The 18,937-nt window shown below is 36.5% G+C and overlaps 2 protein-coding genes and 1 long non-coding RNA gene across 8 annotated transcripts in view; 1 reads left to right on the top strand and 2 right to left on the bottom strand.

Annotated features, from left to right (window-relative positions):
- alpi.1 (alkaline phosphatase, intestinal, tandem duplicate 1) overlaps positions 1 to 18,937 on the top strand; it is a 42,162-nt gene that overhangs the window by 5,597 nt on the left and 17,628 nt on the right. Inside the window, exon 1 of one of the 2 annotated variants that reach the window (XM_044129347.1) lies at positions 18,722 to 18,857. The exons of the other annotated variant lie outside the window; for it this stretch is intronic. The gene's annotated coding sequence lies outside the window, so the exon portion shown is untranslated. Of the gene's footprint in view, positions 1 to 18,721; positions 18,858 to 18,937 lie in introns of those variants that run through there. 2 annotated transcript variants of the gene reach the window in all.
- On the bottom strand, positions 739 to 2,632 carry LOC122838598. Of its 5 annotated transcripts, none has more exons than XR_006371924.1 (4): positions 2,495 to 2,632; positions 2,211 to 2,355; positions 1,356 to 2,070; positions 739 to 1,217 (listed from the first exon to the last, which is right to left on the bottom strand). It is a non-coding gene; the product is annotated as an uncharacterized LOC122838598 (long non-coding RNA). The 5 variants fall into 5 exon arrangements; XR_006371922.1 differs by having other exon boundaries at positions 1,356 to 1,785; positions 1,926 to 2,355; XR_006371923.1 differs by having other exon boundaries at positions 1,356 to 1,500; positions 1,641 to 2,355.
- Positions 7,375 to 10,336, bottom strand: srek1ip1 (SREK1-interacting protein 1). The gene is made up of 5 exons (XM_044129348.1): positions 10,195 to 10,336; positions 9,735 to 9,782; positions 9,214 to 9,372; positions 8,757 to 8,829; positions 7,375 to 7,721 (listed from the first exon to the last, which is right to left on the bottom strand). The coding sequence occupies exons 1-5, from the start codon at positions 10,205 to 10,207 to the stop codon at positions 7,490 to 7,492; spliced, it is 525 nt and encodes a 174-aa protein (XP_043985283.1). The 5' UTR covers positions 10,208 to 10,336; the 3' UTR covers positions 7,375 to 7,489.

The raw sequence follows: 18,937 nt of genomic DNA on the forward strand, positions 1-18,937 counted from the left end.
ACTTGATTCTGGATATGATGGATCCATGTCTATCTGTGTGAGACACCATTTTTAATCATTAAAAGTAAAAAAAAGGAGAAATGTTTGTTACAGTGATCAAAACGTCACTGTATTTTGAACCTCATATCTCAAGATAGAAAAAAAAAGCAGTTCTTGTAGCTTGTTAAAGCAACTTAAAAGGAAGAAATAGGATTACAATGGTTGTTTTCCATTACTAACAATGGAGACAAAAAGATTTGACATTGCTTTGGGATAATATTTAACAAGTATCCCCAATAAGCAGAAACTTTTTTTTCAAAAGTGTGGAATGGATTTAAATACCTCATCCTGGATCTGTTATTTATAGTAGAAACTTTTGCCATAATTTGATTTTCGGTTTGTTACCTTCTCTGCATTTCTGAATTTCTTACTTTCAAAATAGCTCAAACTCTATCACATAGAGTGCAGATATGTTGTGAACATAAATCTTTACATCTTGCAGAAGATTGTTTTTTGTAAATTACTGCATTGTAGCTCTGTTTGCATTCCTGCAGGAAGCTGTACCTATGCCCTATGTCTCTTTTCTTTTGCATCCATTTTCATAGCTCTGTCCCCAGGCAAAAAATCAACTTTTAGCTAAGCCATGACAGACAATGATTTACATCTGTTGAGTGTATGTAATGCAGAGAAACTCTACTGTTAAAAGCAGGTGTTTCATTTATTTACGAGGGGCAGAGTTTTGCTCAAATTAAGCTATAGGAACCACTGGGATTTGTCACTCTCTACTGACCAACAGGTGTTAAATTGATGACAAGTCCATCTCCCAGGTAGAGACACCAGTGCTGGTACCCGGCTCGAAATACTTCAATCATGTCCCCTTGCATAGGCTCAGGGTCAGCAGAGGGGTCAGGGTCAGCAGAGGGGTCAGGGCCAGCAGAATGATTAGAGGCCATCTAATACACAGAGCAAAAAAGACAATTATTTTCACAAATTATCTTTTTGTGTCACAAAAAGACTGTTTTGGTAAATAAAACAACTAGAACAGGGGTCAGCAACCTATAGGAACCACTGGGATTTGTCACTCTCTACTGACCAACAGGTGTTAAATTGATGACAAGTCCATCTCCCAGGTAGAGACACCAGTGCTGGTACCCGGCTCGAAATACTTCAATCATGTCCCCTTGCATAGGCTCAGGGTCAGCAGAGGGGTCAGGGCCAGCAGAATGATTAGAGGCCATCTAATACACAGAGCAACAAAGACAATTATTTTCACAAATTATCTTTTTGTGTCACAAAAAGACTGATTTGGTAAATAAAACAACTAGAACAGGGGTCAGCTACCTATAGGAACCACTGGGATTTGTCACTCTACTGACCAACAGGTGTTAAATTGATGACAAGTCCATCTCCCAGGTAGAGACACCAGTGCTGGTACCCGGCTCGAAATACTTCAATCATGTCCCCTTGCATAGGCTCAGGGTCAGCAGAGGGGTCAGGGCCAGCAGAATGATTAGAGGCCATCTAATACACAGAGCAAAAAAGACAATTATTTTCACAAATTATCTTTTTGTGTCACAAAAAGACTGTTTTGGTAAATAAAACAACTAGAACAGGGGTCAGCAACCTATAGGAACCACTGGGATTTGTCACTCTCTACTGACCAACAGGTGTTAAATTGATGACAAGTCCATCTCCCAGGTAGAGACACCAGTGCTGGTACCCGGCTCGAAATACTTCAATCATGTCCCCTTGCATAGGCTCAGGGTCAGCAGAGGGGTCAGGGCCAGCAGAATGATTAGAGGCCATCTAATACACAGAGCAAAAAAGACAATTATTTTCACAAATTATCTTTTTGTGTCACAAAAAGACTGTTTTGGTAAATAAAACAACTAGAACAGGGGTCAGCAACCTATAGGAACCACTGGGATTTGTCACTCTCTACTGACCAACAGGTGTTAAATTGATGACAAGTCCATCTCCCAGGTAGAGACACCAGTGCTGGTACCCGGCTCGAAATACTTCAATCATGTCCCCTTGCATAGGCTCAGGGTCAGCAGAGGGGTCAGGGCCAGCAGAATGATTAGAGGCCATCTAATACACAGAGCAAAAAAGACAATTATTTTCACAAATTATCTTTTTGTGTCACAAAAAGACTGTTTTGGTAAATAAAACAACTAGAACAGGGGTCAGCAACCTATAGGAACCACTGGGATTTGTCACTCTCTACTGACCAACAGGTGTTAAATTGATGACAAGTCCATCTCCCAGGTAGAGACACCAGTGCTGGTACCCGGCTCGAAATACTTCAATCATGTCCCCTTGCATAGGCTCAGGGTCAGCAGAGGGGTCAGGGCCAGCAGAATGATTAGAGGCCATCTAATACACAGAGCAAAAAAGACAATTATTTTCACAAATTATCTTTTTGTGTCACAAAAGACTGTTTTGGTAAATAAAACAACTAGAACAGGGGTCAGCAACCTATAGGAACCACTGGGATTTGTCACTCTCTACTGACCAACAGGTGTTAAATTGATGACAAGTCCATCTCCCAGGTAGAGACACCAGTGCTGGTACCCGGCTCGAAATACTTCAATCATGTCCCCTTGCATAGGCTCAGGGTCAGCAGAGGGGTCAGGGCCAGCAGAATGATTAGAGGCCATCTAATACACAGAGCAAAAAAGACAATTATTTTCACAAATTATCTTTTTGTGTCACAAAAGACTGTTTTGGTAAATAAAACAACTAGAACAGGGGTCAGCAACCTATAGGAACCACTGGGATTTGTCACTCTCTACTGACCAACAGGTGTTAAATTGATGACAAGTCCATCTCCCAGGTAGAGACACCAGTGCTGGTACCCCGATAGAGATATTTCAATCATGTCTCCTGGCTTTGGGTCAGCAGAGGGCTCAAAATCAGCAGGGTCATTAGAGGCCATCTAATACACAGAGCAAAAAAGACAATTATTTTCACAAATTATCTTTTTGTGTCACAAAAGACTGTTTTGGTAAATAAAACAACTAGAACAGGGGTCAGCAACCTATAGGAACCACTGGGATTTGTCACTCTCTACTGACCAACAGGTGTTAAATTGATGACAAGTCCATCTCCCAGGTAGAGACACCAGTGCTGGTACCCGGCTCGAAATACTTCAATCATGTCCCCTTGCATAGGCTCAGGGTCAGCAGAGGGGTCAGGGCCAGCAGAATGATTAGAGGCCATCTAATACACAGAGCAAAAAAGACAATTATTTTCACAAATTATCTTTTTGTGTCACAAAAAGACTGTTTTGGTAAATAAAACAACTAGAACAGGGGTCAGCAACCTATAGGAACCACTGGGATTTGTCACTCTCTACTGACCAACAGGTGTTAAATTGATGACAAGTCCATCTCCCAGGTAGAGACACCAGTGCTGGTACCCGGCTCGAAATACTTCAATCATGTCCCCTTGCATAGGCTCAGGGTCAGCAGAGGGGTCAGGGTCAGCAGAGGGGTCAGGGCCAGCAGAATGATTAGAGGCCATCTAATACACAGAGCAAAAAAGACAATTATTTTCACAAATTATCTTTTTGTGTCACAAAAAGACTGTTTTGGTAAATAAAACAACTAGAACAGGGGTCAGCAACCTTTACTGTCAAAAGATCCATTTGGGATTTGTCACTCTCTACTGACCAACAGGAGTTAAATTGATAACGAGTCCATCTCCCAGGTAGAGACACCACTGCATTCGTTTTTTTTTTTTTTTTCAGGCAATCTAGTTCCTTTTTCTTGTTACTAAGAATTTGTTGTGCCTTCCTCAGTTTTTCTCTTAATTTGGCTGTTTTTTTTCCGCTTTGGAGTTGATGTTGCAGATGGATTAGAGTTCATGGTCTTTGGTTGGATGAATCTTTTACAAAGTTGTGGTTGAGGCTGAGGGTTGATTTGATTCACACTATCATCTGAGGGAGGGGTTTCATTTAGTATGTGTTTAACTGTTTGTTTCTTTTTATTATATCGATTAGAATTTTCCCTCCATTTTTTTCGCTGTTTCTGCAGATGCCTGGGTGTCAGATCTGCAGCTGCCTTTAACAACCCTTTTTCCTTGCGCTTCTGATACCTGTTAAAATAAGATATCAATAGGAACATTTGTGAGACAGCAAAGTTAGCAAAGCCTATACTGTATTTGTACAGTGTGAGCGTGAAAAAACAGAATAGAAGGAGAGATGAGAAAGAGGGAAAAAGAGCGGGAAAGGGGAAGAGAGGGAGAAAGAGAGACACTATCTTTCCCTTTCCTTTCTTCTATACTCCTCTAGAAAGTCTGGATTGTTATAAATCTTCTGCCTATGTTTTTCCACCCTAGCTCTTGATGCCGCCCTCTTCTGTTCACTTCCTTTTGCCCTTCATATTAGGTGATATCAATTAGCATAAATTAGCTTAGAAATTTAGCCTAAAAAATTTAAAGTATAATAAACAGCATTACAGTTTAAATAACCTATACATTTATCTATTTATTATTGCAAAATGACACTGTTCATCACCGTAATCTTGTTTCTCATTACCGCAACAGGCCTCAGATTATGCGGTAATGAAAGTTATGCATTATGGTAATGAATGACATCCACATGTGCTAGCTTAAAATTCTAGCATGTCGTGATGACTCAGTTAAACTTTTCTCACAAACAGTGTGAACTCCCTAACTTCTTCTGTACAAGAAAGTATCTTATTAACAACTTTTTAAGAACATGAGGTATTATACATTACGGTAATGATAACCTGTAGTGTAAAAATAGGCATATGGAAGGAGAAACTTAACAGTTGTCATGATCAAAAGATGTCATATTACGTCGAGCTTTGCGTTGTGCTACAGAAAACTGCAAACATCGAGACCAATATGAACAGCACAATAAACGTGAAAACAGCCACGAATAAACGTGTCCGTAGTTGGCAATAGTTATAATGGCAAGTTAGCACCGTTATAATTATTAATATTACGGTAAGTGTCGCAGCCATCTGAGCTGTGGAGCTGCAGGAGGAGCTCTGTGCGCTGCCACATCAAAACTCAGGGGCGTAACGCAGAATCTGGAGGCTGGGGGGGAGGGGGGCTTTGTGTGGTCCAGACAACAGTGGACCACACAAATTACTCATGTTTTTTATTTTTTGTACTGTTTTTTGTACAATTTCCTCTTCAGTTCAACCTTATCAGTGGAGACACATTGTTGATGTTACCATTATAAAATAACTTACAATTAAGTATTGGCAAAGCTCAATGTGATTTTCACAGGAGGCAGAGCGTTGTTGTTAGCAGCTGCTGAAAGTAACTAAAAAGTTACTTTTTACTAAAGTAACTTTAGTAACTAAGTTACTTGGAAAGTAACTTAGTTACTTTCCAAGTCAAGTAGTCAGTAATCTAACTAAGTTACTTTTTCAAGGAGTAATCAGTAGTCCGATTAAAGTTACTTTTTCAAAGTAACTATGCCATCACTGGTGAAGATGCAAGCTTTTGCCATTTTAGTAGGAGATTCATTAAGGTCATTTTTGCATGTTTTAAAGCTTCTAAAGTTGAGCAAGTGCTAGTTCTCTTAATTGGATAAAACCAAGGCTTTAGATGTGTATGTATGTAGTTTGGCCTTAGGCTCATAATGCAAGTTCATTCTCTCAGACTCATTCTTAGTAAATTAAACTGTGTGATGACTGATGAGTGTCTATTCTCTAGCTTTTTTTGACAGAAAAGCTTGTGTGTAAATTAAATATGACTCATGCATGCAGGAGTTAGACATCCCTCTGAGAATGTGATACAAAAGGCTCTTTGTATTCATTAAAATCCTTCTAAACATTTGTTGTAGTTAGATTGATGTTTGACACAGAGGCCTCTTCCATTATGGAGACAAGCCAAAGCAGCACGGTTGCCCATTCATGATTGTTTGGCAAGTCAAAAAAGAGTCGGAAAGTTTATAACAACTTCTGTGGATCTGTCTGTTTGATTGCTTCCATTGCACATTAACAGAAAAAATTATGGCTTTTATCTTTGGTGATGAATACTGCAACAAAATTACCACTAGGGGGCCTCAGGATACATAGAATGTGAGCCATATTTTAAGATGCAATCCAATAATCTACTATATAGGATTAGATTTAAGATCATTGTTTTCTAATTTTATTCATTATCTTGGGGGTTCAGAGCTAGATTATATTACATAGCATCACATATGACACTAGTTAGGGGAGTTACTGCTTCCTGTTATGCTTGTTTACAAATATTTACTCAAACTAAGCTAATTTTTGTCAAAATAAGCAAAGACAATGACAGAGATTTTAGAAAACATCAATGAAATTTCTCACGTCATAGTAATCAGCCCTTACAATGAAGTGTGTTGCTGCCCTCTGCCTGACATATGTCTGTACTACACATGCTCTCCTACAGTAGAAAAATTAATAGGATTTAAAACAATAGAACAGTCTGAAAGAAAATTATGAGTAGTATTATTTTCATCTGGTTGAGGATTTTTTTTCAGAAGCGATTCGGGAAATGGGAAGATTATTTATGTTATAAATTACTGAATGGAAAAGGGGTATAATTATAAGTTAAACTTTATCACAATGCTTTTCAGACTCGGTCACCGAACAAGTGGTGTATATACATATATTTGAGTATGTATATTTGGTAGTAAGGTATTGTATTTATACTTAGAAATATGAAAGTCTTTGTTATATTTTGTTGGTGAAATGTCCGTCTGAAATAACATCATCATCATCGTAAAATTATCAAAGGGAAAGCACGCAGATGTATAAGGAGTCACCTATGACAGAACCTGAGAGTAAAATTAATAGTAAGTATTATTGAATCACAAATAGAATCTGTAATGGAGAGAAAAAAGCAGAAGCAACAGGCAATTGCAGTATTGGCATCTACACTGTGGCACTAACACCAACACCTGTCAAGGATTTACAGTTTGATTATAAACCAAACTTCTAGATTCTTTTCAATACTGACACATAGTATAGCTACCAAGCACTAATAAGTGATAGTAATGGACTGATCTCACTATCTACACCACAAAACATGTCACCACAAAGTCTCTGTAATATAAAACTCAAGGAGTTTGGTTTACATTTGACCTTTTAATATAGACTGAAAAGCATAAAAGGGGATAAAAGAAAAATCTGCACAGCCATTAACCTGAATTATGTGTAGCAATACAATGTCTTCCTTTATGACATGTAAAACCAATGCACATATGATGGAGTACATCCGATGAAATTCAAATTATCATCATTTATACAGCAAATGATGATAGGTGTGGGAAAGGAAGGCAAAACTATCACAGAATGGACTGTGCCTTGTACCAGCTATTGAGAATGCAGAGCGCCAAGAGTTAATGACGTCATAATGTCACCATCTAAAGACGCAGCAGTGTTTGGACAAACATTATAAAAAAGGTGATTCAAACTATTTACACCAAAGTCGTAAGACACAATACACATGATCTGCTTCATTAACGTCAAACATCTTGAGGCTACAGATTGGTGGTTCAGTCACTTTCTGATGATTCACTAACTACTGATGAAGAAGAGGATGACGTCTTGTGTTTTCTTTTTCTCTCTTTCTTTTTGTGATGTTTCCCATGTTCCTTTTTGTGTTTCTTGCTTTTCTTCTTGTGACTTTGTTTCTTTTTCTTTCTCCTGTCTTCCTCGTCTGATGAGGAGCTGGATCTGCTGTGTTTCTTTCTTTTTTTTGGTTCTTCGTCACTGGATGATGCAGATCTAAGTGAAGATTTTTAAAAAATTAATTGCGACCAAAGGAACATGGAAAAGTGACAGCTTAATTGTTGGTCAGTTCCTATATGTGCTTCAACCTTACAAAGTGCCATTGTGAATATATATATATATATATATATAGCAGTGACGTGCGGTCAGGGGAGGCAGGTGAGGCAGTGCCTCACCAGCCATCATGGAAAGAAAGAAAATATATAATCATAAAGTAATTTAAATTGTTATATTCATCCGGTGGTTTGTACTAAAAATATTTATTTTTCATGTAGCTTCACCAATTTCGATTTTTATTTGTTCAAAATCGCTGAATTTTCTTATTTTCCCATTCAAATGCTTGGAAGCGATGCCGGTGAGGCAGCAGCGAGCTCTGCCTCACCTTGGATTGTGCAACCCCTGGCTCTGCTGGCTGCAGAGAGCATGTTGCTGTAATAAAATGGTTTAAACAAATTTAATATGTGAACTTATTTCCAATAATTTAGCTTATGTATATAATGTACAGTGCTTTTGTCACCAACTGTGTTTGTGTAACGTGTTTCGTAATGAGCGATTATAAACGGCAGAGAACAGGTTCGAGGTGAGGCAGGCAGTTCTCTTGCCTCATGGCAGGGGGCGCTCAAGATCCCAGACGTTCGTCTTGTTCACTCCTCAACTGCCGAGTAAGTGACAGCGAGCTAGGCTAAACGATTCGGGAAGCAAGTCAAGTGCAGCGATAGATTATAATAGAGATAGTGATTTTTTAGGTAAGGTAAGACAGTAATAACATTTATTTTGTTTTGTTTTTTAAGGAAATGTGTGTTTTGTGAGCTACAGTTTGTATGTGTAAGGATGCAGAAGTGAAACATAACCTGTAAACTGCTGTCAATCTATGCATCTATTTGCAAATCTGATTCTGATGACGTCAGTGCCTCACCAGCTATGAACCTCACCGCACGTCACTGATATATATACATATATATATATATATATAAAATCATTTAGGTTAAGATTTTATGCTCACTGAAACTGAAATGTATTTTTTAAACTAACCTTTTTCTTGATTTTCTATCTTTGCTCTTCTTTCGTTTACGTCTCTTTTTTCTGTCATCTTCATCACGAGAATCTGAAACATAAACATTGTGGAAAAGAAAAGCTCAGTGTTTGAAAAAAACAACTTAATATTTTAATAACAGAGCACATGTACTTCAGAAGGACATTTTACTATTACATGCCTCACTGTAATTTCTGTTCTGAACAAAGTTGAATATGGTTGTAACATAGCAAAAAGTGGAAGATGGGAAGGGCTGTGAATACTTTCCAGATGCAATATAAATAACTAAACTTCACATTAGAGCTCAGTTGTGTTTTCATGTTTGTGATTCGATAATAAACACACACAAATATGTAATTTGCAATGATGATAGTAACAGTGCAATGTATTTGCATAGTTTTCTGAAAATTATCTATATGAATTTGTACTTAAAAAATGCTTGACATAAAATCCAACCTTTTTGGCGCAGCACACTTCGACCCAATTTCTCATTATGCTGAGAAGCAGGCACGTCGTCTTCACTTTCCTCGCTGCTGGTGCTGCTTACGTCCAGAACAATGTCTTTCTGGGGGTCAACTCGGACGAAATTTCGACACTCGAATGTTAAATGGCCCGCTGCAAAACGGAGTAAAAGAGAGCATTAGGATAAAGGAAACACTGGCATCAGAACTCAGAATGGCATTACACCCAACTTAACTATATGTGAGATTTACAGTTGAGGTCACAATTATTAGCCACCATGATGAAGTCACACAAAACCAAAATAAAAACTGTTCACACTTGTATTGCTTCCAAAAGAACAAAAACAAAATTTCTCCTTTGCCTTCTCCCAATCTTCATGGTATTCAAGTGAATATAACCTGCACAATTCGACTTAACTGCAACTTCACAACGAACAAAACCCCGTAGAAGCAAAACCGCATTATAATTAGTACAGAAAACTTGTCCTCTAAATTGTGGCGTGAAGCTTTACTTACGATATCCACATTTCTTACACCCAGCTCTGATGTTGTCTTTATTAGGTCCTGAAAGAAAACAAAAACAAAAAAGTTAAAAAATTAAATACAGACCAGTGGGCCTTAACATAAATAATAAAGATATTTTTTAGAACACATCCGTTGGCTGACCTTCAACAGTGGTACAGTAGATCAGTAAAACGATAGAAAAGATCTTTTTTGCCTTAGAACCCCTAAACCCCTGCTAAAACTTTTCTATTTGTTAATTCACCAAACTAAACAAATATCAAACAGTACCTTCTGCTTAAAAGAAAAATAAGGTCTCATCTCAGGTATAAATTATTTACCTATTTGGTATTTAATATTAATACGGAGATATCATCCGGTTAGCACTACTTTAATTGTAATGTTACGGTCCAAACCTTTGCTTCATATTACTCCGATAATATTAATCAAGAAACAACAGAAATAAAATACATACCAGGGAGCGCCATTACAGTTTATGGGACAGACAAAGTCAATACTGTACAAAAATTAAAGTTGTTTAAGCGCGAAGCAGACTGTCGACAAGTCCGAAGGCAAAATACCGTCGGCCGGAAACATTTTTTCTAGAAACTACTAGGTTCCTCTGTCTTCTTCTTGGCTTTGTATGTTGGAAGCTTACAACATTGTGCAAAGCCGCCACCTTCTGGCCCGTGTTGAAAATGCGACGACAGTCTACACGTACTTTGTATATTATGGAGCATAGCTTTTAATCTTTTCTTGTTTTTAAAAATAAATAAATGAATGAATAAATAAATAAATAAGAGCCAGGAAAAAAACTAGCAAACAAAAAGTAGCAACAGAATATAGTAATCTATTTTTTTTTATTCCAAAAGTAAATTCAATACTAAAAACTAAAATGAAAAATATATTTTTTAAGGTCTCTAGACCTCCTAAAGGTCAGTTTTTCTGTAAACATGATATTACACAGTTGACTTTTCAATACGTCATACCATTTTCTTTTATTTTAACGAACAATATGTTTTGTACTTTTGTCTGTGGGATTGCTAAATCTTGAGGAAATTTATCCTCCCTGTATTATATGAGTTGCACTTTTCCAGATTTATATATTTTTTTATATTTGTCTTTTGTTGTTAACTATGGCTTCTCATGACCTTATGTATTTATTGCGTTAATCTAGTCCCTTGGTTCCCAAACTGATCACCGTTGCTAGTGGGGCTGCTTTAGAAATACTCTGAAGAAAAGTTGGTATTAAATGCAGGTCAACCACAAAACAATTAACTGTAATTAAGACCTAATAAGTCCACACTAAAAGGATGAGAAAGTATTTTGATGGAAAGAGAAGTAGGTGGAGAAAACTTCATGAAGCATCAGGATGAACTGAAGCGAGTGGCAGTGTACCAGTCCCTGACTTCCAGAACTTTGATTTTGGAATGATTTCTAACCCAAATGAATTGTGCACATGTTTCAATCTAGAATATACTGATTTGTTCAAATGTTGCAAAGTGCCAGGAAAATGAGCAAATTACAATTTCTCTTGCAGCTTTCACTAACCTGTCATGAAAAATATGATACTCCATTTCATTCATTCATTAAGAAATGTTAATGTATCAACATCTAAGCTTGTGTTTATTTTTATGAAAATGAAAGAAACTTAATTGCCGGTAAACACGTTAGATTATCTCATATTTTACTCAGCACCTTTAAAACATGATAGGACTCACAGTGGGTTCCATGATGGTTTTATGGCCACTTAATGCTGCAGCAAAGCATCAACAAACCATTATGATCCTAGCTCAATGTTCCACAGTTGGTATGAGATTCTGTGTTTGGAATGCTTCATTTGGTTCCCTCTGAACATGTATTATTGTCAAGATAATTAAATTTTGATTAGATATTAAGAATTTTTTAAGCATTGTTTGGTTGAGTGTTGGGGTAAACCTGACCTGTTTTTTAATATGTATACCTGATAAATTTTAAAGTCTAGTTAAGATGAGAAACCTCTGACTTTTCAAATTGAAACATTGGCTTCTTGGTTAAAAATTGAACAGATAATTAGTTACATGGCTACAAAATTCTGTTGGAATTTTGCTTTAAAATGTCAGGGTTTGGCCATTTGGAAAACTTGAACTGAGGTTGGACTTGTTATAGAAACATTTGGGAACTATTACTCTAGTCTTAGCTCTCTGCATACTGATCTCAAAGTTTATTTCCAGAATACTTTCATGTCTTAGTATCGAAACAAACCTCTATCCACTGGAAAGCCAAAGATGCTGCTATAATTTGCGCAGCAAACAGTAACAATTTATTTGTAGTTCTTGTTGAGGAGATTCCACCATGCTTGGGAAGTAAATATGCAACTGACAATTTACATGTTTCTGCTTTCATTGGGCAATGTGTAAATACTTGCAGATAATTTAGTAATCACTAATATATGCATCTTGTCTCCAAGAGCTAAATCAGCATTTGGGTAAGTCAACATCCCTGGGGCCTTTCTTCCCAGTCTATAAGAAGAGGAAGCCATAGTCTTTTTTTATTTTAAATTGAACCTTTTTAAAAACAATTCATAGTACTTTATCAAGACAAAAATAACCTGTGTGTCATTTATTCTCCTGTAATTCTTTTAAAGTCACTTACAAATGTTTGAAACTGTGCAGGCAACCTAAAACTAACAATGTAGGTCAAATTGCTGAGTTAATCCTCTGGGCCAGATGAGTGTTTTAAAGTGCCAGATGGACAGTGGTCGACACCAGAGCTACATGCCAAAGACTTTAAACATCAGATAAATAGTATTTGTTTTACTATCCTCAATCACTCTAAACAATAAAATAAAGATTTTAGCAATCACTGCACCTTTTCATGATTGATTTCCCAGCAGAGCCCAGTTGTGGTTTTTTGTCAAGGGTTAATCGACGACAGCCAGTCTGGCAAATGGAAAATGCTGACAGATGTGGGGCCCTAAGAGACATGCTCTCATCATTATGTCTGTGGCTGTGACACAAATGAACAGAAAGACATACACACACACACACACACCTACACACACACCTACACACACACCTACGGTACATACGCATACAATCTAAATCCTAAGCTTATGATGATGCCACATGTCTTTGCAAAAACTAAAAATAACACTTAATTTGAACTACAAGAAAATATGAAATTATTACTCTGTATAAATCATTGGACTCTTCAGTTGATTCCTATCTCCTAGCTCAGCAAAGACACTTTTATCAGTCACAATTCATCTCATGTTTTGCTTGCGAACTTCAACTTCTCTGTTATTCAAATCTTTGAAGAGAATTATATTTGACGTTTTAGTACTTTCGTTTTCTATCACAACTCCTTTAAAGTTCTTTCATCTAAAGGCCTTTGAATGCCACACATAAATGTTACTCCACATTTTAAGTTGGAAATAGAGTGCATAATTTGATTGATTCTCAAATTGAAATAAAAATTTGATTTGTGCTTACTAAGTAAGGTTTAGTTTAAATGCAGCACACCTTTCAACATTTACGTCAATTTTAATCTCACATCTCATATTCTGTATAGATGTTTATGAAACAAAGCTGCGACACAGTTCAAAAGTACAAGCTTTATCTCTGCTGGTTTATGACCTCAGATGAGAGATTAAAGCAGCAACCATTACTCAGAAACATACAGATGTTTTTGAGATTGGTTTTGTGTGTGTGGAGCTGTGAGTAGAAAGTATGTAGCTAATTCAATTTGCATTGCTGGAATCTGCGAAGACCTTTTGCAAGGCATTGTAAACTATTTCAGGTTATAGTCCTTTAAGTCTTATAAAGTCCATAAATGTTTTACATTTGATGAAATGTAAAAAATATGTCTGAAAGGAATGATGATACTGCTTAATAAGAAGCATATTCAATCTAATATGGGTGCTCTCAATCGTTCAAGCACAATAAACAACATTTCACAGAATTTTGTAATGTCGAGTTATTCAGCAAAATGAATATAGATATTTCAATAAAAGGCAGTCTCTTTTACACATTAGGTATCAAACCAGCAGGTGACAGTGTTGCCAAGAACGTAGTTATACATATCCTAAACAATTTCAATAATGATAAAAAAAAACTCTCTTAAAAGAAACCTGTCCTTTAAAATATATGACAAGATTATAGCACTTTAACTTAATTTGAAAAACCTCTAAGAACTTTCAGGTTTCCTGAAACTTTGAATGGTTCAGACATTATAAATACTTTCTGAGCTTTTTGACATTTCACATGACTTTTATCCTCCACAATTTAACACACAAAAATAAAATAAAATAAAAATTGATAGGGGGAAGAAGATAAGAACGAAAAAAGATGTACTAACCTGGTTGTCCAAGTGTGAATAATTACACTTAAATTAATAATTATAACACAGTTTTTTACAACATTTCTGATTTCAGTTTTCTGTAGTAAACACGATGAAACATAAGCAAATCAAAAATGAGCTAACATAAAGCTCAGGTGTTCTTGAAGGACTTTCCTGACAAAATAATGTAATATTTCAAAGGTATTAGCAAGGAGATGGGTACCAAAATAAAAATTAAAGAAAATAAGTGACCACATAAAAACATGGATAAAGAAAAATTGTGCTAGTAACACTGAAGAAGTTCCATCAGCCTAAAAGTGTTTGCTAGAAAGCTGAAGATAAAGAAGGATTTCATTTTCCAGAAATAAAGTAACCCTAAGCATTTTCAAATAAAGGCAACCATATTCAAAAAAACTGAAACTTTTTAAACTTTTAAACTTTTTAGTCATTTAAAACTTTTTAAAATTTTGGTATCAGAAAAACTGAAACTTTTCAAATTTTAGTATGAGCATGTCTGAGTTATATATGACAGAAAATCTTGCAGCTGTGAACGCAAGATGTCCTCACAAAATGAAATACTTGGAGAACATTTTTCAGAGGTGGAATTTGCAAGTATTGTCAAGTCTAGTTGTGGCATGCTGGAACACTTCTTCCAAAAGAAAAACAAACCACAAAAAATAAATGCTAAAATTAAATTCAAAAGTAATTTAGCAGTGTATTAGTTTGAGATTGTGTGCATGATGGGGCACACAACATGCAGACAACAAGGTCATTGTAGGTTTTTATCATCCTTAAAAGATTACTATATGTTTGTTTCTTCTTCATATTTTTCATTGACCTGGAGTTCTACCTACAAATGGTCATTTTATGGAATTCAAATCAGTGTTATTTAAAAACAAAAAGTTACATGAATAGACATATGACTATTTCAGAGAACATTTGTGGTTTAAAGTTGCAGTGTGTAACTTTTATGAAAATGTTTTTAAAAATATTCTGTGTAACTGAGCTCCTTTGCTTCCTCCCAGTGTTAACTAACAACCAATCAGAACCAGGAGGTGGGTCTTAACGCTGTCAACCACAATCTTATGTGTTGCTGCTCAGCAGCTCAGCAGCAACACATAAGATTGCTCAGTTATCAGGGGCGGTATTTAGGGTAGATAAACAATTTTCCTTTAACAATGAGATGTTTCTTTAATGTTTTCCTTCTGGCTCTGATTTGTCGTTTTTGGTCAGAAGAGGTGCATTTCTTTAGACAGCAAGAGAATTTCAGAGAGGAGGTGTGGGAGATTGATCTTTTCACAGATGATCAGTCTCATAATATCCTGTCACAACACTGTGACAGTTTTAGGGAATATGTAAAGAACTTTTTTTTTTCTTTTTTTTTTTACAAAAGTTCCATACTGAAACTTTAATGCCACATTTAAAAGTCTTATTTCCTGAAACTTTTAACAAGTACTGCAACTTAGGTTTTTAAAAAAAATCTAAAAATAAATCAAAACAATGCCTTATTTCAAATTTAATTTCTTAACAGACTGTATTATGTAAACTTTACATGTTTACAAGGCTTTTTGTAAACATATAAAGTAAAATAGAGCGTTGAAATAATGTGTACACTTTTCAAAAAAAAATAATAAAAAAATCAGTTTATAATGCATTCCAAGTTTGGGAGTCAACATTTCGATTTATAATTCACATTTCTGGCACAAAGATACAGCTACAAAACTGTGGCTATACATAAATTATCTGGTGGTTCCTCAAATCTCATTTTTCCCCAACCAGAATGTTCTTGTTGCCTAGTTTTATGTTACCAAGGAAGTGCCTGGAGAGCTAAACTGTGCGCGGCAACATGATTAAGTATGACAGGGTTCCTTTCACTGATACAAGACAAATTCAAATACTTTGCCTGTTAAGCTTTATTTAATTCCAGAAATGTTTGGAGCTTCAAAATTAAAATTTATTTGTCTTGTTGGAGAAAAGTAAGAGTGAGTTAAATTTATTGGTAATCTGTCCAGTGGCCTTTTACCCAAAAGGATTCATCTGACAGTAATAAATTATCTAAACACAAATATTAAAATTCATTTTTGGCTAGCGGCTAACAGTAGAACAGTTTTGTATTCACAAAAAAGCATTAACTCAAGGATAAACCTGTATTGTTCCTAAATAAGAAATGCCTACACGTCTTCTTCTCTTAGACACACATATTGCTATGAGGCATAAAGGTAAACCAAGGGTGCTGCTGAATTTCCTAAAAAGGTTGCAAAAGTTGATAGCATCTATTTCAAAGCAAGATCTTATTTTAAATTATTTATCCTGGTGAAACAGTCAAAGTGGTTCAATGAAGAAGAGAAATTCTAAAATTCTTCCTAAATGTCCTAAACCATAATGTTCACTATAACAAAAAAAGATGATAGAGGGTGCGGGAAACCTGCGGTTAATGCTACATTACACACAGGTCATCAATAAAGTCAGCAGTTCACTTAATTAGAAACATCTCCATATTTCTATGGGTGGTCCATTGTGGTTCCAGAAAAATGTCCATGGTATGTCTGAGCGGTAATCCATATGTGAGTGTGTTACCTAAAAGCTCAGTTTGGAATACGAAATGAACAGCTCTGTTGTAGTTGAGCGAAGTAGCCTGTCTGTCTTACAACACCTCCACCACATTCACTGCTAGCACTCTTTCTGGTCAGCACCTGGAGACTGTAGAGGATGTTTTTGGACAGAAGCTTGGCTGGATAAATAAACCTATGTCTGACCTCAAGCGCCAGTCACAGAGTTTTCTAACCTCATGACGTGACACGGTGTTCCCACATCAGGCCTGGGTGGTCATTAAGGAAAGAAAAACTTTTTGGAATATTTCAAACTGAGGAAACAAAAGAAATGAGGAAAAGAGAAAGAAGGGATTGAGCTTTCAATTTATTATGACTCATCCTTGTTATCATTTGTGTCCCTTTAAGATAACTAGCAAATGATATGTGAATGTTTTTTTTTTTTACTTTGTATGTGACAGTGGTTTCTTTATTGTATTACCATGATAGGCAAATAGCAACATTATATGTTTATTCAGTCTACAGGTTATTTGAGACCTAAAACAAATCCTTCATTTGTTTCTTATCTGTTTCATACTATTGAAGGACTTCTCTGTGCTTGAGGGGTACATGCATTTTGCACTGAAACTGTTCATAAATCCACAGCTGGGAGCCTGATTTATAAGAAGCACAAGGCACACTGATGTTTATGTGCAAAGAGTCTGAGCAGTAACTGTTTGCCTGGTGTGAGTCTGAGTGGCGGAGTAGTTGTGTTGCAAAAAGTTACAATAAATTAAGCTACTTGGAGCCCAGCCAGGTTTTGACATGATTCAGCCTCAGTACTTCTTTTAATAATTCCTAATAATAACCCATATGAGTGCATGTGGGATATAAATGGCTGAGCAACCACATTCTCTACCAGACCCTTAAACCATGCAGAATGTACCCACATGCTGCCTTTGTGATAATGAACCAATACTAGTTTTGAATATTCTCAAAACTAGTACTGGTTTTGAGAATGTTTGAGAATTGTTGAGAAATTTGTGCTCTTTCAAGTCCAGAGGAGAAAGCACTGTGTTCAGAGCAGAAAATATCTTCAAAAGCCTTTGTGGTCCCAACCCTTGCACCTTCCTTCTGTCTCCTTTTAGGTTTATTGTTAGACCTCCTTTTAATTTTCTATGCCTGTGTGAACATTTATGTAATATAGCCTCTTTATTACTACATTTGTGGTAAGTGCCAAGTTGACTGAGAAGCAAGGAATGCAAGGCAGGTTGACCACAGTGGTGTCTGCTAATTAAAATCCTCCTTAGATCAGACTTTGCTTGAGCTTCATTGTAAACGTCTATGGTTTTGTGCATTATCCCCAATTCTTGTTTATTTTACCACAATCCTGAAAATTGTGTGTCCCACATTGACTCATATGAAACAGTTCAGGCATTTTCTGCAGCCAAATACAAAGCCTGAACCCATTTAAGCTGCTGAAAGCAAAGCATTTGAAATGGAAAATAAAACACACTTCCAATCAAAGCATTGCAAAGTGAGAAGTTGGACAGAGAATCAGGGAATAATGAGCTGCTTTCTAATTTGATGGATATTTCTGACATAAACTAATTTAAAAGTTAATGTGTTTCCACAATAGGCATTAAAGTTATGTTGCCACTATAAGCTTAATTGTTTATGCTTATTGTGTTTTTTGTCATTGAAGATACTCTTGATTGTAATCAAAAGGGTCCTTTTCCTGGACAAAGATAACAAAGGTGCTATTGTTTCCTGTTTTAATTTTTCTGTCCGTATTACTCATAGCCCAGTTCTTCTGCAGTTAGCTGTGCTTCTGTGGGGTGAGGGTGGTGGAGGTGGTAGGAGTTTGTGCTGCATCCAGTGGGTTACTGTCTGTCTTAGTTGTTGCATCCTTGGGCATCATCCTTCCCCTGCCTTGTCTGCTGGTGGTGATCATAAGGCTTGCAATGCCTGAGCACAAGAGCCTCACTTCTGTCCAAGGGCAGCTGTGCCCACAATGTTGTAGCTTACCACCATCAGCATGTGTGTGAATGACTGAATGAAGTGAGAAGTGCTTTGGTGTCGAGGAGACATCTGCTGTAGCAGATAGCTAAACAATGTTAAGTTTTGCTCTTTCTGTTTCCTGAGAATGGACCATTACCACTGTCTCTGATGTCTGATCAGGAGGAAGGATTCCCATGAAGTCAATGACTTTCTTACAATCTTACAAGACACATCAGTGATAAGTAATCTACTCAACATGCAGACAACTTTCGGCTCAGATCCTTTGAAGGTAAAGATCAATGTGGTCTGTGTTTGGTCTGTGAACCAGGGAATAGAAACAATGACGTAAAACCTACCAGGAAGTTTTGC

Source organism: Gambusia affinis, linkage group LG10 (assembly GCF_019740435.1).
Source record: "Gambusia affinis linkage group LG10, SWU_Gaff_1.0, whole genome shotgun sequence".
In the NCBI taxonomy this organism is placed as follows: domain Eukaryota; kingdom Metazoa; phylum Chordata; class Actinopteri; order Cyprinodontiformes; family Poeciliidae; genus Gambusia; species Gambusia affinis.

What these genes read in the sequence shown, in the direction of transcription:
- srek1ip1 (XM_044129348.1), bottom strand. An exon ending in GTGTAAGAAATGTGGATATC is followed by an intron (nt 9,373 to 9,734) that starts GTAAGTAAAGCT and finishes TCCGTTTTGCAG; the next exon opens with CGGGCCATTTAACATTCGAG. An exon ending in AAGTGTGCTGCGCCAAAAAG is followed by an intron (nt 8,830 to 9,213) that starts GTTGGATTTTAT and finishes TTTATGTTTCAG; the next exon opens with ATTCTCGTGATGAAGATGAC.